A 24,088-nucleotide genomic window follows, 5' to 3' on the forward strand; every position below is an offset into this window, starting at 1 on the left:
CGGGCACGGTGGGCTATTTTATTTTCCCTCCAGGGGGGCGTGGACCCCCACGAGAGAGAATAAGTGTCGGTATGCCGGCTGTCGGGATCCCGGCGCCGGTATACTGTGCGCCGGGATCCCGACAGTCGGCATACTGAAGACCACAGTGCATCCGGAAAGTATTCACAGCACTTCACTTTTTCCACATATTGTTATGTTACAGCCTTATTTCTTATTTTTTTATTTTTAATAAATTTGCAAAATATCTCAAAAAAACTTTTTTCACGTATTCATTATGGGGTATTGTGTGTAGAATTTTGAGGGGAAAAATAAATTCCACAAAACGTGGAAAAAGTGAAGCGCTGTGAATACTTTCCAGATGCACTGTATTTTGTATTTGCATGTTTTAGTACTGCATGTTAGTTTCCCTTCTGTTTAGTATTGCATGGTGGCACAGGTTGGGTTCGGGAGACCAGCGGTCGGGATCCCGGCGGTGATCATGCCGACATCGGGATCCCACCCGCCAGAATGACAGCAGAGGGGAAGAGCAATGAAGCCCCTTGCAGGCTCGCCATAGGTTTTACTCCCACTCTAGGGTTCTCATGTACACCCACGAGTGGGAATAGCCCTCAGCCCCAAGCCTGTATTCTGGCGGTTGGGATCCCGGCGTCGGTATGCTGACCGCCGGGATCGTGACTACACTCCCGGTGACACAGATCTGAGTCTAACAGTACTTAGCTCACAAGGCCAATCCCTCTCAGGGCCCTATCTGTAAGAAATGTATGTTCTCCCCTTGGTTTTCCTCTCACAATCTAAAATTATATTGGTAGGGTAATTGGGTTCTGGCAAAAAATAAAATAAAAACAAATTGAGTTTATGTATGTCCATGTGGTAGGGAATATAGACTGTAAGCTCTGCCGGGGCAGGGACTGATGTGAATGACTAAATATTCTCTGTAAGGCACTGTGTATTATATGTGCACTATATAAATAACAGATAATACATATGCATAACAGGAAAGCTAGGCCATGAATGTCCAATTTGATCTGCTAATCATATATGATTCTGGGGTAATATTAAAGTATATTATTGGGATATCTGCAAATATTAACCACTTAACTGATGATTTTTCCCTTCAAAACAGTTCATAACATTGTTTTTTTTAATGTTTTATTTAATATAGTTTAAAAAGTATTTTTTTTAAATATTTAAATATTATATTATGCCCATCTGCAGAACAGATCCACTCGTCAAAAACTGAGGGACACAGTGCAGAGGCGTGGCCGCATGTGATCTGACCAGTGCTGTAACTAGGCATTTTAGCGCTGTGTGCAAGAAACTACATTGGCGCCCCCCCCCCATGTAAGATAGGGGCAGTGCGCGTCGCAGGCGCACGAAAAATATATAGGGGCGTGGCTTCATGGGGAAGGGGCGTGGCCACAAAATAATAGCAATTCATAATACGGTGCACAGTAGTCTCCATTATTCAAATTACGCTGCACAGTAGCGCCACTACACCAGGTAGAGCCCCTTTTATACATTACAGCAGACATTGTCCCCCTTTTTACACATTACAGCAGACAGTCCCCCGTTTTTACCCATTACGGCAGACAGCGTCCCCTTTTTACACATTACGGCAGACAGCGTCCCCTTTTTACACATTACGGCAGACAGCGTCCCCTTTTTTACACATTGCGGCAGCCAGTCCCCCTTTTTACACATTACGGCAGCCAGTACCCCTTTTTACACATTGCGGCAGCCAGTCCCCCTTTTTACACATTACGGCAGACGGTGTCCCCCTTTTTACACATTGCGGCAGGCAGTCCCCCTTTTTACACATTACGGCAGAGGGTGTCCCACTTTTTACACATTGCGGCAGCCAGGCCCCCTTTTTACACATTACGGCAGCCAGTCCCCCTTTTTACACATTACGGCAGCCAGTCCCCCTCTCTACACATTACGGCAGACGGTGTCCCCCTTTTTACACATTGCGGCAGGCAGTCCCCCTTTTTACACATTACGGCAGCCAGTCCCCCTTTTTACACATTGCGGCAGCCAGGCCCCCTTTTTACACATTATGGCAGACGGTGTCCCCCTGAGAGAGAGAGAGAGAGAGAGAGAGAGAGAGACATACTTACCATCTCCCCGCTGGCAGTCAGGCTCCTCGTGCAGCTCCCTCGGTGCAGGCATCGGAGAAGGAGAAGGAGGGAGGGGGACTGGAGCCGCAGCAGTGCTATTTCATTGGTAGTAAGCGCCGCTGCAGCAGCCCCCTCTCCTTGCGTATTGGCTGCCCGGCGCTGCTGTGGATGCTGGGATGCGGTTCCTCCATCCCAGCATCCACAGCAGCGCCGGGCATCCAATACGGAAGGAGAGGGGGCTGCTGCAGCGGCGCTTACTACCAATGAAATAGCGCTGCTGCGGCTCCAGTCCCCCTCCCTCCTCCTTCTCCGCTGCCCGGCGCTGTAGCTCTACTCCCGAGTGCGGCGGCGGCGCACGGCGCAGACTTCAGAGGCGGCGTGTAATGAGTCAATTTGACTCATTACATGCCGCTGCCGTGCGCCCTCAGGGCAACTGCGCTGTGTGCCAAGCCCACTTGGCACACACGTAGTAGTTACGGCCCTGGATCTGACAAGCCAGTTAAGTGATATAAGGATCCCCAGGATATAAGGAAGAGGATCAGGAGCAGAGATTTCCAATATCTGCCGCGGTCCCTCCATTTCTGACGGCAGCTCTCTGTTGGGGCTGCCATTCTGTCAGATTTACAAAGTTCAGTAATGCAAAGCATCCTGGTGCTTGGCATTGCCGCTAACGATATCCTCTGATGGCGTTAGCCTATATTAACCTATGAGCTACAGTTCACCATTTTTTCATTAGCTTCCTGCTTGCACATACGCAGCTGATGTGGCAAAACTGGAAGTAAAGTGATCTGCAATGCGATCATATTATTTCTCACTGATTACCAGGGACAAGAAGGGCTCCAATTGCCGGCAACACAGTAATCATACATCTGGATAAATAAAGATTCCTTATTGCCACCAGGGAATGTCCGCAACTAATAATAAATATGCCCCTATGCCATGTATCCAATGTATAGTTTGGAGGAGAGAAGGGAAAGGGGGGACATGATAGAAACTTTCAAATATATCAAGGGTCTTAACAAAGTTCAGGAGGGAAACATTCTTTAAAGGAAGAGAAGTATTGGAACTCGAGGACATACACTGAAACTGGAGGGGGGGAGGTTCAGGGGAAATTTAAGGAAAAATTACTTCACAGAAACGGTAGTGGATAAGTGGAATAGTCTCCCATCAGAGGTGGTAGAGGCTAAGACTGTAGAGCAATTTAAACATGCTTGGGATAGGCATATGAATATCCTTACAAAGAATTAAGGTTCAAAAAGGGTTGAGATTACCTAAAGGATAAAAAAAAAAGGGGAAGACTAGATGGGCCAAGTGGTTCTTATCTGCCGTCAAATTCTATGTTTCTATGTAATAGCAACTGTAGGCCAGTAATAGGATTGTATAGTTGTTTTTTTAAACCCTTGATTAACTCAGGTTCAACTTCCTAATGTTCTTGAGACACAAGAGAAAGCAGGAGTTAATATTACAAATCATCTGCGGCTACAAGACTCAAACATACTTAGAATGCACTGCAAACCAGTGGTGCTACATAAACCAACATAAATAATCTTATATGAGCACTGTTAATGATTATAAATGGAAAAAAACAAACAACATTGACATCTACTGGATATAAGAAGTATCCCTTTCTCAAGTATCAAGGCTATTCATTATTCAGGCACAGATTTAGATCTGTTCTCCCGAAGCCACCTTTCTTATCCCATATCCCTCGTCACATAGCACCATGACCCCAAAACTCAACACCATACCACCTGTTTAACATTAATATATTTGGCTTATGTTTATGTGACCGCCGGTCACACATACCCAACGCATATATTCTACCAGCAATTAAATATTTATTTTAATATTTACTGGTAAGTGTTTGTGCCCCGATACTCCACTCCCCAAGTCCAAGCTGTCTTGCAGAAACATAAAATACGTAAAGAAGTAAAAAAAATACAGAAAAACAGGGAAAGTTTGTACAGAAATTAAATGTTGACCACTGGTGGGAAGAAATAAACAATTTGATAAGATGATGAAACAAGGGGGGTGATTCAGATCTGATCGCTGGGCTGCTAACTTTGCTGTCCTGCGATCAGATAGTTGCTGCCTAAAGGGGGAGTGTAAATTCCCGTGCAAGTGTGCGATCACATGTGTAGCTGAGCTGCGAAAATCTAGTGTGTGCAGTCTGTGCGCAGCCCAGGACTTACTCCTACAGTGTGATGAGAACAGGCTGATTGGGGCCGGAGCTGACGTCAGACACCCTCCCTGAAAACGCTTGGTAACGCCTGTGTTTTTCCGAACACTCCCTGTAAACGCTCAGTTAGCAACTACAAACGGCCTCTTCCTGTCAATCACCTTGCGAACATCCGTGCGATCAGATTTTTCGCACCACCCCGGCGCTGACCGGTGATGCCCATTGTTGTCCGACGTGTGTGCGCATTGCAGCGATCAGATCTGAATTACCCCCAAGGTGCAGTCTGCTGTGACTTATTCTGAGGTCTACTACTTACCAGCCAATCAAAATGACGGAACAACATAACAGTAATGTCAGCACTGGCAGCTGTGCACCCCAGAACAGAGCAATACTTGAACTGCTCCGTCGGGGGCTATCTAGTGGCCGTCAGCGCACAAAACACTGAATTCCCCCCATCGAGGTGAGGAACAGTGTTAGCCTTTTATTATATAGGATGACCCATGCCAAACTCTGTATACCTTACTGTGCAGAAAAAAAAACACAGACAATGGAATTGTTTCTCTAAAGATAAGTTTCTGGAAAGTTGATCATGACAGTGCCGCTGCCAACATACTATACACCATGTGCCAGACTTCTGATCACCTAATGGAAATGACATTTCTCTAACGTCCTAGTGGATGCTGGGGACTCCGTAAGGACCATGGGGAATAGACGGGCTCCGCAGGAGACATGGGCACTTTAAGAAAGAATTTAGATTCTGGTGTGCTCTGGCTCCTCCCTCTATGCCCCTCCTCCAGACCTCAGTTTGAATCTGTGCCCGGACGAGCTGGGTGCTTTTCAGTGAGCTCTCCTGAGCTTGCTGTAAGAAAGTATTTTGTTAGGTTTTTTATTTTCAGGGAGCTCTGCTGGCAACAGACTCCCTGCATCGTGGGATAGAGGGGAGAGAAGCAGCCCTACTCTCTGAAGCTAGGTCCTGCTTCTTAGGCTACTGGACACCATTAGCTCCAGAGGGATCGTACACAGGATCTCACCCTTGTCGTCCGATCCCAGAGCCGCGCCGCCGTCCCCCTCGCAAAGCCGGAAGACAGAAGCCGGGTGAGTATGAGAAGCAAGAAGACTTCGAAATCGGCGGCAGAAGACTCAGTTTTTAACATGAGGTAACGCACAGCACTGCAGCTGTGCGCCATTGCTCCAAACACACCTCACATACTCCGGTCACTGTAAGGGTGCAGGGAGCAGGGGGGGCGCCCTGGGCAGCATATGGACCTCTGTTGGCAAAAGTACTCATATATACAGTTGGGCACTGTATATATGTATGAGCCCCCGCCAAAAAGATATGTATTTTAGCGGGACAGAAGCCCGCCGTCGAGGGGGCGGGGCTTCTCCCTCAGCACTCACCAGCGCCATTTTTTCTCCACAGCTCCGCTGAGAAGAAGCTCCCCAGGCTCTCCCCTGCAGATCACGGTAGAAAAGGGTAAAAAGAGAGGGGGGGCACATAATTAGGCACTAAAAACACAATATACAGCAGCTACTGGGTTAACATTAAGTTACTGTGTTATTCCTGGGTTATATAGCGCTGGGGTGTGTGCTGGCATACTCTCTCTCTGTCTTACCAAAGGGCCTTGTGGGGGAACTGTCTTCAAAAAGGGCATTCCCTTTGTGTGTGGTGTGTCGGTACGTTTGTGTCGACATGTCTGATGAGGAAGGCTATGTGGAAGCAGAGCGGGAGCAAATGAATGTGGTGTCTCTGCCGACGGCACCGACACCTGATTGGATAGATATGTGGAAGGTTTTAAATGATAATGTTAATTCATTACATAAAAGGTTGGAAAAAGCTGAAGCCTCAGGACAGTCAGGGTCCCAACCCGTGCCTGATCCTATGTCGTAGAGGCCGACAGGGTCTCAGAAGCGCCCACTATCCCAAATTATTGACACGGATACCGACATGGATTCTGACTCCAGTGTCGATTACGATGATGCAAAGTTACAGCCAAAATTGGCTAAATCCATCCGTTATATGATTATAGCTATTAAGGATGTGTTGCACATCACAGAGGAAACCCCAGTCCCTGACAGGAGGGTTCATATGTATGGGGAAAAGAAGCCGCAGGTAACTTTTCGCCCCTCACACTAGCTCAATGAGTTATGTGAAAAGGCTTGGGAATCTCCAGATAAAAAACTGCAGATTTCCAAAAGGATTCTTATGGCGTATCCTTTCCCGCCAACGGACAGGTTACGCTGGGAATCCTCCCCTAGGGTGGACAAAGCTTTGACACGCTTATCCAAGAAGGTAGCCCTGCCGTCACAGGAGACGGCTACCCTCAAAGATGCTGCGGATAGAAAACAGGAGGGTACCCTGAAGTCCATTTATACACATTCAGGTACCTTACTGAGGCCGGCAATCGCGTCGGCTTGAGTGTGTAGTGCTGTAGCAGCATGGACGGATACCTTATCTGAGGAACTTGATACCTTAGACAAGGATACTATATTAATGACCCTGGGGCATATTAAAGACGCTGTCCTTTATATGAGAGAGGCTCAGAGAGACATTAGCCTACTAGGTTCTAGAATAAATGCTATGTCGATTTCTGCCAGAAGGGTCCTGTGGTCTCGGCAATGGACAGGTGATGCCGACTCAAAAAGGCACATGGAGGTTTAACCTTACAAGGGTGAGGAATTGTTTGGGGAGGGTCTCTCGGACCTGGTCTCCACAGCTACGGCTGGAAAGTCAAATTTTTTGCCATATGTTTCCTCACAGCCTAAGAAAGCACCGTATTACCAAATGCAGTCCTTTCGATCACAGAAAAACAAGAAAGTCCGAGGTGCGTCCTTTCTTGCTAGGGGCAGAGGAAAGAAGCTGCACAACACAGCTAGTTCCCAGGAACAGAAGTCCTCCCCGGCTTCCACTAAATCCACCACATGATGCTGGGGGTCCACAGGCGGAGCTAGGCTTGGTGAAGGCGCGTCTCCGAAATTTCAGCCACAAGTGGGTTCACTCCCAGTTGGATCCCTGGGCAATAAGATATTGTGTCTCAGGGATACAAGCTGGAATTCGAAGAGATGCCCCCTCACCGATACCTCAAATCGGCCCTGCCAGCTTCCCCCTTAGAGAGGGAAATAGTGTTAACTGCAATTCACAAATTGTATCTTCAACAGGTGGTGGTCAAGGTTCCCCTCCTTCAACAAGGAAAGGTTTATTATTCGACCATGTTTGTGGTATCGAAACCGGACGGTTCGGTCAGACCCATATTGAATTTAAAATCCCTGAACATGTACCTAAAAAGGTTCCGGTTCAAGATGGAATCGCTGAGAGCGGTCATTGCAAGCCTGGAAGGGGGGGATTTTATGGTGTCTCTGGACATAAAGGATGCATACTTTCATGTCCCCATTTATCCACCTCATCAGGCGTACCTCAGATTTGTGGTACAGGATTGTCATTACCAATTTCAGACGTTGCCGTTTGGTCTCTCCACGGCTCCGAGAATATTTACCAAGGTAATGGCGGAAATGATGGTACTCCTGCGGAAGCAAGGGGTCACAATTATCCCATACTTGGACGATCTCCTCATAAAAGCGAGGTCAAGAGAGCAGTTGCTGATCAGCATAGCACGTTCTCTGGAAGTGTTACGGCAACACGGCTGGATTCTAAATATTCCAAAGTCGCAGTTGGTTCCTACGACTCGTCTGCCTTTCCTGGGCATGATTCTGAACACAGACCAGAAAAGAGTTTATCTCCCGATAGAGAAACTTCAGGAACTCATGACACTGGTCAGGGACCTATTAAAACCAAAACAGGTGTCAGTGCATCACTGCACTCGAGTCCTGGGAAAGATGGTGGCATCATACGAGGCCATTCCCTTCAGCAGGTTCCATGCGAGGACCTTTTAATGGGACTTACTGGACAAATGGTCCGGATCACATCTTCAGATGCATCGGTTAATCACCCTATCCCCCAGAGCCAGGGTGTCTCTCCTGTGGTGGCTGCAGAGTGCTCACCTTCTCGAGGGCCGCAGATTCGGCATTCAGGACTGGGTTCTGGTGACCACGGATGCAAGCCTCCGAGGGTGGGGAGCAGTCACAAAGGGAAGAAATTTCCAAGGTCTGTGGTCAAGTCAGGAGACTTGCCTTCACATCAACATCCTGGAACTAAGGGCCGTTTACAACGCCCTACGTCAAGCAGAGACCCTGCTTCGCGGTCAACCAGTTCTGATTCAGTCAGACAACATCACCGCTGTGGCTCATGTAAACCGACTAAGGCGGCACAAGGAGCAGGGTGGCGATGGCTGAAGCCACCAGAATTCTTCGCTGAGCGGAGAATCACGTAAGCGCACTGGCAGCAGTGTTCATCCCGGGGGTAAACAACTGGGAAGCAGACTTCCTCAGCAGGCACGACCTCCACCCGGGGGAGTGGGGACTTCATCAAGAAGTCTTCGCACAGATTGCAAGTCGGTGGGAACTGCCACAGGTGGACATGATGGCATCCCGCCTCAACAAGAAACTACAGAGGTATTGCACCAGGTCAAGAGACCCTCAGGCGATAGCTGTAGACGCACTGGTGACACCGTGGGTGTTCCAATCGGTCTATGTATTTCCTCCTCTTCCTCTCATACCCAAGGTGTTGAGAATCATAAGAAAAAGAGGAGTGAGAACAATACTCATTGTTCCGGATTGGCCAAGAAGGACTTGGTATCCGGATCTGCAAGAAATGCTCACAGAGGACCCGTGGCCTCTTCCTCTAAGACAGGACTTGTTGCAACAAGGGTCCTGTCTGTTCCAAGACTTACCGCGGCTGCGTTTGACGGCATGGCGGTTGAACGCCGAATCCTAGCGGAAAAAGGCATTCCGGATGAGGTCATTCCTACGCTGATAAAGGCTAGGAAGGACGTGACAGCTCAACATTATCACCGTATATGGCGAAAATATGTTGCTTGGTGTGAGGCCAGGAATGCCCCTACGGAGGAATTCCAGCTGGGCCGTTTCCTTCACTTCCTACAGTCAGGAGTGACTTTGGGCCTAAAATTGGGTTCCATTAAGGTCCAGATTTCGGCCCTATCCATTTTCTTTCAAAAAGAGCTGGCTTCTCTACCTGAAGTTCAGACGTTTGTGAAGGGAGTGCTGCATATTCAGCCCCCTTTTGTGCCCCCGGTGGCACCTTGGGATCTTAACGTGGTGTTGAGTTTCCTAAACTCCCACTGATTTGAACCACTCAAAACGGTGGAATTGAAATATCTCACGTGGAAGGTGGTCATGCTACTAGCATTGGCTTCAGCTAGGCGTCTGTCAGAATTAGCGGCTTTGTCACATAAAAGCCCTTATCTGGTTTTCCATGCGGATAGAGCAGAGTTGCGGACCCGTCCACAATTCCTGCCAAAAGTGGTTTCATCTTTTCATATAAACCAACCTATTGTGGTGCCTGTGGCTACTACTGACTTGGAGGATTCCGAGTTCCTTGATGTGGTCAGGGCTTTGAAGGTTTATGTAGCCAGAACGGCTAGCGTCAGGAAAACAGACTCTTTGTTTATCCTGTATGCTTCCAACAAGCTTGGTGCGCCTGCTTCAAAGCAAACTATTGCTCGCTGGATCTGTAACACGATTCAGCAGGCTCATTCTGCGGCTGGATTGCCGCTGCCAAAATCAGTTAAGGCCCATTCCACTAGGAAGGTGGGCACTACTTGGGCGGCTGCCCGAGGGGTCTCGGCATTACAGCTGTGCCGAGCGGCTACTTGGTCAGGTTCAAACACTTTTGCAAAGTTCTATAAGTTTGATACCCTGGCTGAGGAGGACCTTGTGTTTGCTCATTCGATGCTGCAGAGTCATCCGCACTCTCCCGCCCGTTTGGGAGCTTTGGTATAATCCCCATGGTCCTTACGGAGTCCCCAGCATCCACTAGGACGTTAGAGAAAATAAGATTTTACTTACCGGTAAATCTATTTCTCGTAGTCCGTAGTGGATGCTGGGCGCCCGTCCCAAGTGCGGACTTCTTCTGCAATACTTGTATATAGTTATTGCAGCAATAAGGGCTATGTTATTGTTGCATCAGGGTTGAACTGATGCTCTGTTGTTGTTCATACTGTTGACTGGGTAAGTTTATCACAAGTTATACGGTGTGATTGGTGTGGCTGGTATGAATCTTGCCCTGGATTTCCAAAATCCTTTCCTTGTACTGTCAGCTCTTCCGGGCACAGTTTCTCTAACTGAGGTCTGGAGGAGGGACATAGAGGAAGGAGCCAGAGCACACCAAAATCTAAATTCTTTCTTAAAGTGCCCATGTCTCCTGCGGAGCCCGTCTATTCCCCATGGTCCTTACGGAGTCCCCAGCATCCACTACGGACTACGAGAAATAGATTTACCGGTAAGTAAAATCTTATTTTCTACCATAATACAAAATAATAATACAATACATATTGAATCACATTTCCAAGAACATGTAATAAATCACCTTCACATAATCCTGGTTGAGAATTTGCCACTGTTCAGCATACGACTTTTTCAGCTTCTGTTTTTCCAGAATGAGATCACTTAGCTTCCGCAGGGGCCCAGAATGTAAATTGTCTGAGTGATTCCGTAAGATGTGACTCAGGTTCTCTGTCTGAGTGACCATTGCGGACCAGGTCTGTGAAAGCAGGACAGTTTGGAAAAGATGAGAAATAGGAGAAAGGTGACTAAAAACGTTAAACTTTTTTCCTGCTGTTGAGATTGCTAGAGCCTCATAATAGTTACTTCCAAATCCTTTTCATGCAACATTTACTCAGAAAAGTAGAATCTCATTAATCACACTAGGGGCCTCAGTTTAGTACACAGAGCCTATGGTTTACTTACTAACCCGATGGTGGGGAACTGCACATGCCCAGGACCCGTTCTGCGGATGTGCAGAACGAGTCCTGGTGAAGAAGTTTTGCTATTGTTGTTTTCTATAACATTATGGGCAGGATTCAAATGTTATCGCCCCCTATCTCCCGACGGGAGATCGCAGGGGGCGATATACAAATATCCCCAGTTTTTGTGCTGATCGCACCCCTAGCAGTCAGGTTTAGTCATGTAAAGCAGCTAAACCCAACTAAACTATTGGGCGCGATGCGAAAAGCCCCAATCGGGTCACCTTTCGTGTATTTCAGCTCGCCATACGCAGTGGTAGCGAGCTGAAATGCTGATATTGCACCCATCAGCAGCAACATTTAAATAGCTGCCAGTGGGCGCGATCGTGGGCGGCAAGATTTGAATATCATGCTCTGTCTCCTTGTCATAGTTCAGGTCTTACAGAATGATTGAATATATGGTCCCCGCCATTAGGTCAGTCCCTCAAGCAACTTGGATAAGACTGACAGGAGGGCTTTTGGGAACTGGAACTCTACTGAATGTATAATGTAAACTTTTCATTAATCAGCCACCGGTGTGTGCTTGGAAATGTGCCATCCCTGTCAGAAGTTCAGCATGTATGCTATTAGCTTCCATGGTGTACTTCTAGACCAGTAATCATATTTTATTTTAACTGCAGTATATACTGGAGCTATGCGACACCCACCAAGGTAAGTTTCACGGAAGCTTTACAGGAGTATAAATATAAGAATCAATATCAGTTCACAACACAATGCAACTCAAGGTCAATTACTCGCAGGCATTACCTTTACAATATCATTGTAGGAATTTATTTAAACTGGATCGCTTTGATAAAGCTCAAATTATTGTGAACTCAAGAAAAAGTTTCACATTTGATAATAACTATAAACAGAGCATGCACGTCTACCAAACAGAAAAGTACATTGCAATATTTAAAAACATACAGTATCACACTAAATTGCAAAGCGGAAACAATTACATCAAGTAATTCAACAATACGGGCGCCTTGTATTACCATTGTCATTATATATTGAGTTTTGTGCAATTAAAGGTCTCTTCCTGAGAACAAGGTGATTTGTGAGTTAAATAAAACAAAGAGAAAAGAGATTAAGGGGTCTATTCATGAAGCAGTGGAGTGGAGAAGTGAGCCTGTGGAGAAGTTGCCCATGGCAACCAATCAGCTGTTCCGTACAATTGTATAGTATGCAAATTATAAATGTTACTTCAATGCTGATTGGTTGCCATGGGCAACTTCTCCACTGGCTCACTTCTCCACTCTTTTCACTGCTTCATGAATAAACTGATTCACCGGAACAGGATGCCGGGACAACAGAAAGCACCCGGTAAGCTGCAAGACACCTCTCTCCTCTTTCTCTCCGTCCCCAAGATGGCTGCTTCAACCGCCGCCAACTGTCACACTAGCCAGCACAAGCCTTATTAGATCCACCCAAGGTGGCATATTATTGTAGCATGGGGGTCCATGTGGGCACAATGGCACTGTACATCGTTGGGGTATCACAGTTATGGTCTCTCTATTTTTGATTGCAAATGCAGTACCCATAGAAGACCTAGGGAGAAAGCAATCTGGGCAGGAGTTTCAAGCTCCAAAAAAGTTAAACTTTTCAGAAAATTCCTCCCAATAGTTGATGTCATGTTCAGAGAGGTGACGTAGATGTGGCCAAAGTACAAGGGCCTGTTGTGAGTGTATGCATTGTGTGCAGTGATTAGCATAATTTGTTGTCAAAGTCGAAAAATATTACAGAACACACAGCACGTATAAAATACACACACATGCCCACTGCGCGTGCACTTGTTCCGCCGTGCGTGCACATATCCGCAATTTGCGTATGGTTGCTCCCGCGGTCCTGCGCGTGGTATGGGTATTTACGGCGGAGTTTGTGAACGCATGGAGGGCTATCAAAACATTACATATTTAATCCAAATAGTGCACATTGTACACATAGTCCCCTGCACCACATCAGCAAGTATCAACAGTTTAAATGATTCCAGAACAAGGGGATTCACCTTTGCATGATAGGAGGGGACAGACTAAAGTTATAAGGTGGTGTCTGGTATCCAGCTGTAGGGTATTTTAAGGGTAACATTCCGGTGTTGGTTTGAGGAAGATAGCATGTTCCTTCGGATAGTTATGTGCAGAAGCAGAATATAGATATAAACTGTATTTACTGTATATTATGTATGCGGCGGGAATCCAGAGGAGACCACCCACAAGAACAGTTGAGAAAGACATCGCCCACCTTTTCAAATCAACCTATGACCTCTCCTGTACTGTAAAGATGCATCCCTGTGTCCAATGGACAAAGGGATTACAGTATCCATTGTATTGCTTTTGGAAGTATTGTATAAAAAGCCTGTTGCTGCCTGGCCGGGCACACAAGACTCTCAATGCTATCTACCTGATAGCGGAGGACCGGACCGGGAAGCGCATGCAAATATTCTCACGTATGTACATTGACTGTAGCCATTTACTCTGTTGTATTGTAGTGCATAATTTGTATTGTTAACCCCTTTCAGAAATATTACTCTGTGGTGTCAGAACCCAGTGATTAACTACAAATCGGTGTTGTGTCCTCTTTTCCCTGCTAGGGTTTAAAGTGTATTACATTGCCAAACTGTATAAGGTTTAAAAGTGTATTAATTGAGTGTGTACTCGCTGCGTGTACTTTGTACCCCCAGCGCGGCGTTTGTACGCAGAGTCCGTACATGGTACGGGACTCATTACGCAAATAGCGTAAAAGGTACGTAGAGTGCATATTAAGTTTAGCGGCCGTAGCGGCTCCATGGTAAAAGTGTGTTTAAAGGTATAGCTTTATGTTTTAAGATAATAGCGACATTATCATTGTACACAGGAAAAGCTTTCAAACGCCACAAAGATAGGGCGCCCAGGTGGAATCAAACCCATGACCTCAGTGCTGTCAGGCAGCGATGCCAACTACGGCACCACATTGCTGCCCTACTGGATATGCTAAGATGATTTTTCTAATTTATAGCTCTTTCAACAGAGATGGACTGGAATAAATACAAAGCACATGTACACTTTTGAGGAACTGAGCGGGATTCCATACATTAACCTGGATTAAAACTTACTCAACATAGGAACAATGCATGTTCCTCACATCCATGTATCAATAATGGGTGCACGCTGACAGCAATGACCCGCAGAAAGTCTTAATATAATGTGAATGAAAATATAAAAACACTTTTACTCACTCACTTTAGTGTTAAAATGATTGACTCATCAGGATCATTCTATCCCACATGTAAGCAATGTAACTTTTTTTTTTCTATAGTAAAAAGAAGATGTGCTGATAGGGTCAGAGATGACTCTACATTTACTCACTCTGAATATACCGTGCCAAGAGCTTGTAAGTCAGGATCACTGGCTGTGTCCTGATTGTATTCCCCTACACAGTATTCTTTAATAGTCATGAAGAGTTGGAGTTGCTAATGGCACAGGATAGGGAGGCCATGAAAGGGGGATATGCATTATATCCAACGCCATGTGATCTCACAATTGTCAACTTAGTACATTATGTGCAATGTGTAATATCTACAGCTCAGACTTAAAGGCCAGACTGGAGAACAAAGACAGTGGGATGAGGGCGTGCAGGGATCACAGAAAGGGAAATTCAAGAATCAGGCATCTCACTATAAAACTGTAACAGTAATGCTAGAAAGGATTGTTTTAGTGTATGAGTAATAGATGCTTACAAATAACCTCTGACAGATTTGAAACAAAAAAGTGCCCTCACGGAATTTGAACATGTTGGTATAAAGCCAGGTCTGACCTGCAGTTAGTTAATAATTGGTCCTTATCAGATATAGGGGTATATGCAATTGCAGTCGAATTGCGGTCGAATTTCAGAAATAGTCGAATTCCGGAACTTTTTCGCCCCAAAAATAAATTTGCCTATGCAGTACAGTACTTTTTCGCAAAAAAACGGACATTCAAAATTCGACTTTAGGAAATTCGACTTTTTCCGCATTCGACTTTTCTGCATAAAAAAAAATTTTTAGTACATGATTTTTTTTAATATTTGAGGATTGCTAGTAGCATATCTATTTATATTTGAAAGGATTATCTACTTTGTTTGTCTTTTTTTGCTTCACAAGTATTATTTAATTGATTTTTAAAGGATTTTTTTTTTCTTCAATCTCCTGAGGGAAATTTACCCATGATTCCACAGTTTTACCCAGGATACACTTCTGCAAAGCCCCTCCTATCTCCTCACTCCCAGGTTTGAGACTACAGGGAGAAGGAGCCATTTTACAGTCAGCTCTGTGGAATCGTTTTTTTAGGAAAATTCCAGCGTTTTAAAACACATTCCTATTTTTGTACTGACTACAATGGGGTAAATTTACTAAGATTCGTATTTTCCCGTTTCAGGTCAAAGTTCAATCACGAATGACATCGAAAGTGTAAAACTGCAACTTTTTGAATTGATTACGACTAATTTACTAAGCTGTCGTATTCGGGTTTTTCTTTTGTTCCGATGTCGATGTCATTCGTGGTTTTTTTTCTATTTTTACGGCAGTGATTAGCAAAACACTGCCGACTTTTTTTACAATCAATCTCGGCCGGATCTGTGTGATCCGTGCTGGGGTTTATTTTTTTTTTTTTTTTAAATTAAACACTGTAAAATAATAAAAAAAAATGCGTGGGGTCCCCCCTCCTAAGCATAACCAGCCTCGGGCTCTTTGAGCCGATCCTGGTTGCAAAAATATGGGGGAAAAAATGACAGGGGTTCCCCCATATTTAAGCAACCAGCATCGGGCTCTGCGCCTGGTCCTGGTCCCAAAAATACGGGGGACAAAAAGAGTAGGGGTCCCCCGTATTTTTAAAACCAGCACCGGGCTCCACTAGCTGGACAGATAATGCCACAGCCAGGGGTCACTTTTATATAGTGCCCTGCGGCCGTGGCATCAAAAATCCAACTAGTCACCCCTGGCCGGGGTACCCTGGGGGAGTGGGGACCCCTTCAATCAAGGGGTCCCCCCCCCCAGCCACCCAAGGGCCAGGGGTGAAGCCCGAGGCTGTCCCCCCCCATCCAATGGGCTGCGGATGGGGAGGCTGATAGCCTTTGTTGTAAAAGAAAAGATATTGTTTTTAGTAGCAGTACTACAAGGCCCAGCAAGCCTCCCCCGCATGCTGGTACTTGGAGAACCACAAGTACCAGCATGCGACGGAAAAACGGGCCCGCTGGTACCTGTAGTACTACTACTAAAAAAATACCCAAAAAAAGACAAGACACACACACCGTGAAAGTATAATTTTATTACATACATACACACATACATACATACTTACCTTAAGTTCCCACGCAGGTCGGTCCTCTTCTCCAGTAGAATCCAAGGGGTACCTGTTGAAGAAATTATACTCACGAGATCCAGGGGTCCAGGCTCCTCGGGAAATCCAGGGGTAATCCACGTACTTGAAAAAAAAAAAAAAAACGGTGTCCCGACCACGAACTGAAAGGGGACCCATGTTTGCACATGGGTCACCTTTCCACGAATGCCAGAAACCCACTTTGACTTCTGTCTAAGTGGGTTTCTTCAGCCAATCAGGGAGCGCCACGTTGTAGCACTCTCCTGATCAGCTGTGTGGTCCTGTCCTCACTGACAGGCAGCACACGGCAGTGTTACAATGTAGCGCCTATGCGCTACATTGTAACCAATGATGGGAACTTTCTGCTCAGCGGTGACGTCACTTTAGGTCAACCGCAGGGCAGAAAGTTCCCATCATTGGTTACAATGTAGCGCATAGGCGCTACATTGTAACACTGCCGTGTGCTGCCTGTCAGCGAGGACAGGACCACACAGCTGATTAGGAGAGTGCTACAACGTGGCGCTCCCTGATTGGCTGAAGAAACCCACTTAGACAGAAGTCAAAGTGGGTTTCTGGCATTCGTGGAAAGGTGACCCATGTGCAAACATGGGTCCCCTTTCAGTTCGTGGTCGGGACACCGTTTTTTTTTTTTTTTCAAGTACGTGGATTACCCCTGGATTTCCCGAGGAGCCTGGACCCCTGGATCTCGTGAGTATAATTTCTTCAACAGGTACCCCTTGGATTCTACTGGAGAAGAGGACCGACCTGCGTGGGAACTTAAGGTAAGTATGTATGTATGTGTGTATGTATGTAATAAAATTATACTTTCACGGTGTGTGTGTCTTGTCTTTTTTTGGGTATTTTTTTAGTAGTAGTACTACAGGTACCAGCGGGCCCGTTTTTCCGTCGCATGCTGGTACTTGTGGTTCTCCAAGTACCAGCATGCGGGGGAGGCTTGCTGGGCCTTGTAGTACTGCTACTAAAAACAATATCTTTTCTTTTACAACAAAGGCTATCAGCCTCCCCATCCGCAGCCCATTGGATGGGGGGGGACAGCCTCGGGCTTCACCCCTGGCCCTTGGGTGGCTGGGGGGGGGGACCCCTTGATTGAAGGGGTCCCCACTCCCCCAGGGTACCCCGGCCAGGGGTGACTAGTTGGATTTTTGATGCCACGGCCGCAGGGCACTATATAAAAGTGACCCCCGGCTGTGGCATTATCTGTCCAGCTAGTGGAGCCCGGTGCTGGTTTTAAAAATACGGGGGACCCCTACTCTTTTTTTTCCCCCGTATTTTTGGGACCAGGACCAGGCGCAGAGCCCGATGCTGGTTGCTTAAATATGGGGGAACCCCTGTCATTTTTCCCCCCATATTTTTGCAACCAGGATCGGCTCAAAGAGCCCGAGGCTGGTTATGCTTAGGAGGGGGGACCCCACGCAATTTTTTTTGAAAAAATAAGCACTTTCCCACCCCTTCCCACTGATATACATGCACGGATCTCATGGATCCGTGCATGCCTATCTAATCACGGGAAAAAAAATAAGGTCTGTTTTTTTTTAGCACTTTTTTACAAGTTGTAATTTTTCACGGCAGTGTTTGTTTTTTTTTTGCTTTGCACTTCTTAGTAAATGACCGAGATTCATACTTAAACAGCCGCGTTTTGACCGATGGTGTATTCATTCGTAATTTTTTACTTGGACTTGCAAAAAATTACGAATGCCCTCATCTCTGCCGTGATTAGTGTTTAGTAAATTACCGAGATGACACTTTGATGAAAAAACGGCATCTCGGTCAAAATCGGGAGCTTAGTAAATTTCCCCCAATGATGGAGCCTTTTTCTGACCAGATTGTGATGTTCATGCTGGCTGCAAGCATGATGGAGGAAGAAAGTGCTGATGAACATCAGGATCCAGGTCAGCAAATATCTGCATTGGGTGAGCCAGTATTGCGGGTTTCATTTCCACGTCCACGCCAGTATCGCACTAGGCGTGAACTGGAGGATCTCAGCGAGTTCGAGGTGATACAAAATTATCGCTTATCGACTCGCGACATATATTCGCTGTACGCTCTGTTGGAGGCCGACTTGGAACCTCGGGCACGGACAAATCGTGCAATCAGCGGTTTTCAGAAACTGCTGGGGACGTTACATTTTTTGGCGTCAGGCACATTCCAGCCTACACTGTCTCAAACATGCGGTTTTTCACAGTCGACACTGTCGCGCTGTATAACCCAGGTCATTAGGGCTTTCCGCAAATTGACGATCCAGTACATCACATTTCCAGAGACGGACAGCGAATGTCGTGAGATAAAATTAGGCTTTTTCAACAAATACAAATTTCCCAATGTGCTGGGCGCGATTGACTGTACCCACGTGCAGATCAGACCGCCACGGAATTCGGAGGAATGTTTTCGGAACCGAAAACAGTTCCATTCCCTGAACGTGCAGGCGGTCTGTGATGTAAACATGAGATTTTTGAACATTTTTGTGGGATTTCCTGGATCATCTCACGACTCCTTCATCCTAAGCCAGTCATCGCTGTTTGACAAGTTTGAAACAGGAAACATGCCTGGTGGCTGGCTGCTAGGTATGTATTTAAATTTTTTTGATTTTTATTATTATTATTATTTTTTTTTTTTTTACAAGTACCTAACATTTTTTTTAATATTTTCTATAGGCGATGCGGGTTATCCAAACAAACCGTGGCTCTTGACCCCATTGTCTAATCCTGTCGGTAGAGCAGAAAAACGTTACCAAGAGACACACATTGCATCGAGGCAAATAATTGAACGTGCCTTCGGTGTACTTAAAAGCCGGTTTCGATGTTTAGACACTTCCGGCGGTGCTCTTTTGTACTCACCGGCGAAGGTTTGCGGCATGGTAAATGCATGTTGTATTTTACACAACATATGTGTCGCAAACCGTTTGCCGGTGACTCTTCGTCGCAGTGCTTTCCGACGCGGGAACCGGTCTTCTGCTCTACCGGTGGGTATGGACGAAGGAGAGGATTCCCGACGGACATTGATCCAAAATTATTTTGCAGTTGCCTGTGAGTATACTGACAACATTTGTATTATCGTGTAAACTGACATTGGAATATTTTTTAAAAAAAACTCTTCATTTATGTATTTCAGAGTTTTACATCCTGTTGATGTATATCCCCAGGCCATGTTTGTACAGTTCGTTACCCCCTGTTTTATCCTGTTGTTGGGTTACCGCAAATATTTGATCCTTTTATCCAACTCTACCATGGGCGACCTACTGGTGATGTGGACCTGACCCTCCGCCATGTAGCAGACAACCCCCCCTCAGGTGAGATGTATTGCCCAAAACTCCCTTGTCCAAAATCACCCCGACATGTCCAAAGTACAGCCCTCCGGCATTTGCAAGACTGCACATCCAAACATTCCCTGAAACAGCAATGCTAGTCAGGGAATGTTTGGATGTGTAGTGATGCAAGTGCAGGAGGGTTGCATTTGGGCCGCTGCAACCCGCTTGTGTTGTGTGGACTGTTGTATGTACCTCTTTTTTCCAGTCCCAGGGTGACACTATCACCCATATCTGGAAGCTCAAACTGTTCTCTTCCACAGGTCCTGCGATGTATCTTCCCAAGTGGCGTGGATGTGAAGAGACACGACATTTCAACTGATGTTCCATGGGCGACCTACTGGTGATGTGGACCTGACCCTCCGCCATGTAGCAGACAACCCCCCCTCAGGTGAGATGTATTGCCCAAAACTCCCTTGTCCAAAATCACCCCGACATGTCCAAAGTGCAGCCCTCCGGCATTTGCAAGACTGCACATCCAAACATTCCCTGAAACAGCAATGCTAGTCAGGGAATGTTTGGATGTGTAGTGATGCAAGTGCCGGAGGGTTGCATTTGGGCCGCTGCAACCCGCTTGTGTTGTGTGGACTGTTGTATGTACCTCTTTTTTCCAGTCCCAGGGTGACACTATCACCCATATCTGGAAGCTCATACTGTTCTCTTCCACAGGTCTTCCGGTGTATCCTTCCTAAGTGGCGTGGATGTGAAGAGACACAGTTCCCCTGATGTTCCCTGGGCAATCTACTTACGTACAATTCAACTGCATTACAAATTTTAATAAAAACCACCGGAAACTTCTATTTTTAAAAGTTTATTGAAGAAAAATGTTATTTTTTAAATAAAGTTTGAAAGTTAATTAAAACAAAAAAGTAGTTTGTTCTTCTTTACATTCTTTTCTTGTGTATATAGATATCTGTGGGGAAAAGAAAAAAAGTATATTAAAGTAAAGACACACTAAATTCATGTTCATTTCTTTTCAATGAAAATTTGTGGAACAACACAGCCCAGCATGACCCATTGCTGGACTGTGTGGTTCTACAAAGGCATGCGGTTCAAAGTGAAATAGTGGCGTCAGTGGTCAGCACTTTGAAACGCTAACATTTGTGGAACAACACAGCCCAGCATGACCCATTGCTGGACTGTGTGGTTCTACAAAGGCATGCGGTTCAAAGTGAAATAGTGGCGTCAGTGGTCAGCACTTTGAAACGCTAACATTTGTGGAACAACACAGCCCAGCATGACCCATTGCTGGACTGTGTGGTTCTACAAAGGCATGCGGTTCAAAGTGAAATAGTGGCGTCAGTGGTCAGCACTTTGAAACGCTAACATTTGTGGAACAACACAGCCCAGCATGACCCATTGCTGGACTGTGTGGTTCTACAAAGGCATGCGGTTCAAAGTGAAATAGTGGCGTCAGTGGTCAGCACTTTGAAACGCTAACATTTGTGGAACAACACAGCCCAGCATGACCCATTGCTGGACTGTGTGGTTCTACAAAGGCATGCGGTTCAAAGTGAAATAGTGGCGTCAGTGGTCAGCACTTTGAAACGCTAACATTTGTGGAACAACACAGCCCAGCATGACCCATTGCTGGACTGTGTGGTTCTACAAAGGCATGCGGTTCAAAGTGAAATAGTGGCGTCAGTGGTCAGCACTTTGAAACGCTAACATTTGTGGAACAACACAGCCCAGCATGACCCATTGCTGGACTGTGTGGTTCTACAAAGGCATGCGGTTCAAAGTGAAATAGTGGCGTCAGTGGTCAGCACTTTGAAACGCTAACATTTGTGGAACAACACAGCCCAGCATGACCCATTGCTGGACTGTGTGGTTCTACAAAGGCATGCGGTTCAAAGTTTCTTGAATAGATACATTGAAACATGGTTCTACTCACCTTGGTACGCACAACACGAACTTATGCCGTCCACTTCATTTTTCCCCACCAATCCTATGAATAAGTCAAAAACACAGACTAGTGAATAGTAAATTCACACAATTAAAGCCTACTGTACACCATTACAAAAAGGATTTTTGGAAGAAAAAAGTGGTATCAGAATAGCTCTTTGGCCCATCATACATGTAGCCACAAGGAGCTTTCATCCGTTACCACACGCGCCCGCATACATGCCCGCGCATGTATGCCTACACAAAGCTCCTTGGTAGTACCCGGTCACGGGTGGGGAAGCCCAACACAGAAAACAATAGTAAGAAAAAAAAAAACTAATGGGAGGGGAAGAAAGGGATACATGAAAAAATAAGAATTTACTTACCGATAATTCTATTTCTCGTAGTCCGTAGTGGATGCTGGGAACTCCGTAAGGACCATGGGGAATAGCGGCTCCGCAGGAGACTGGGCACATCTAAAGAAAGCTTTAGGATCACCTGGTGTGCACTGGCTCCTCCCCCTATGACCCTCCTCCAAGCCTCAGTTAGGATACTGTGCCCGGACGAGCGTACACAATAAGGAAGGATTTTGAATCCCGGGTAAGACTCATACCAGCCACACCAATCACACTGTACAACTTGTGATCTGAACCCAGTTAACAGCATGATAATAGAGGAGCCTCTAGAAAAGATGGCTCACTACAACAATAACCCGAATTTTTTGGTAACAATAATTATGTACCAGTATTGCAGACAATCCGCACTTGGGATGGGCGCCCAGCATCCACTACGGACTACGAGAAATAGAATTATCGGTAAGTAAATTCTTATTTTCTCTGACGTCCTAGTGGATGCTGGGAACTCCGTAAGGACCATGGGGATTATACCAAAGCTCCCAAACGGGCGGGAGAGTGCGGATGACTCTGCAGCACCGAATGAGAGAACTCCAGGTCCTCCTCAGCCAAGATATCAACTTTGTAGAATTTTACAAACGTATTTGCTCTTGACCAAGTAACTGCTCGGCAAAGTTGTAAAGCCGAGACCCCTCGGGCAGCTGCCCAAGATGAGCCCACCTTCCTTGTGGAGTGGGCATTTTAAGATTTTTGGCTGTGGCAGGCCTGCCACAGAATGTGCAAGCTGAATTGTACTACAAATCCAACGAGCAATCGTCTGCTTAGAAGCAGGAGCACCCAGTTTGTTGGGTGCATACAGGATAAACAGCGAGTCAGATTTTCTGACTCCAGCCGTCCTGGAAACATGTATTTTCAGGGTCCTGACCACGTCAAGCAACTTGGAATCCTCCAAGTCCTTAGTAGCCGCAGGTACCACAATAGGTTGGTTCATGTGAAATGCAGAAACCACCTTAGGTAGAAAATTTGAGGACGAGTCCTCAATTCTGCCCTTTCAGAATGAAATATTAAGTAAGGGCTTTTATATGATAAAGCCGCCAATTCTGACACCCGCCTGGCTGAAAACAGGGCTAACTCGTCACTTCCATGTGAGATATTTTAAGTCCACAGTGGTGAGTGGTTCAAACCAATGTGACTTTAGGAAACTCAACACAACATTGAGATCCCCAAGGTGCCACTGGAGGCACAAAAGGAGACTGTATATGCAGTACCCCTTTTACAAATGTCTGAACTTCAGGCACTGAAGCCAGTTCTTTTTGGAAGAAAATCGACAGGGCCGAAATTTGAACCTTAATGGACCCTAATTTTAGGCCCATAGACAGTCCTGTTTGCAGGAAATGGAGGAAACGACCCAGTTGAAATTCCTCTGTAGGGGCCTTCTTGGCCTCACTCCACGCAACATATTTTCGCCAAATGCGGTGATAATGTTTTGCGGTTACGTCTTTCCTGGCCTTGACCAGGGTAGGGATCTTCAGGATCCGGCGTTCAACCGCCATGCCGTCAAACGCAGCCACGGTAAGTCTTGGAACAGACAAGGCCCCTGCTGGAGCAGGTCCTTTCTTAGAGGTAGAGGCCACGGTTCGTCCGTGAGCATCTCTTGAAGTTCCGGATACCAAGTCCTTCTTGGCCAATCCGGAACCACGAGTATAGTTCTTACTCCTCTCCTTCTTATGATTCTCAGTACTTTTGGTACGAGGGGCAGAGGAGGGAACACATACACTGACTGGTACACCCACGGTGTTACCAGAGCGTCCACCGCTATTGCCTGAGGGTCCCTTGACCTGGCGCAATATCTGTCTAGTTTTTTGTTTAGACGGGACGCCATTATGTCCACCTTTTGTTTTTCCCAACGGTTTACAATCAGGTGGAAGACTTCTGGGTGAAGTCCCCACTCTCCCGGGTGAAGGTCGTGTCTGCTGAGGAAGTCTGCTTCCCAGTTGTCCACTCCCGGAATGAACACTGCTGACAGTGCTATCACATGATTTTCCGCCC

The 24,088-nt window shown here is 46.2% G+C and overlaps 1 protein-coding gene across 2 annotated transcripts in view; it reads right to left on the reverse strand.

Moving 5' to 3' along the window:
* Positions 1-24,088, reverse strand: part of FES (FES proto-oncogene, tyrosine kinase) — a 224,744-nt gene that overhangs the window by 99,704 nt on the left and 100,952 nt on the right. For both annotated transcript variants that reach the window (XM_063925860.1, XM_063925861.1), the window contains exon 3: positions 10,736-10,909. In XM_063925860.1, the coding sequence (XP_063781930.1) occupies positions 10,736-10,909 (174 nt within the window). The remainder of the gene's footprint in view (positions 1-10,735; positions 10,910-24,088) is intronic.

Source organism: Pseudophryne corroboree, chromosome 6, assembly GCF_028390025.1.
Source record: "Pseudophryne corroboree isolate aPseCor3 chromosome 6, aPseCor3.hap2, whole genome shotgun sequence".
NCBI lineage: Eukaryota > Metazoa > Chordata > Amphibia > Anura > Myobatrachidae > Pseudophryne > Pseudophryne corroboree.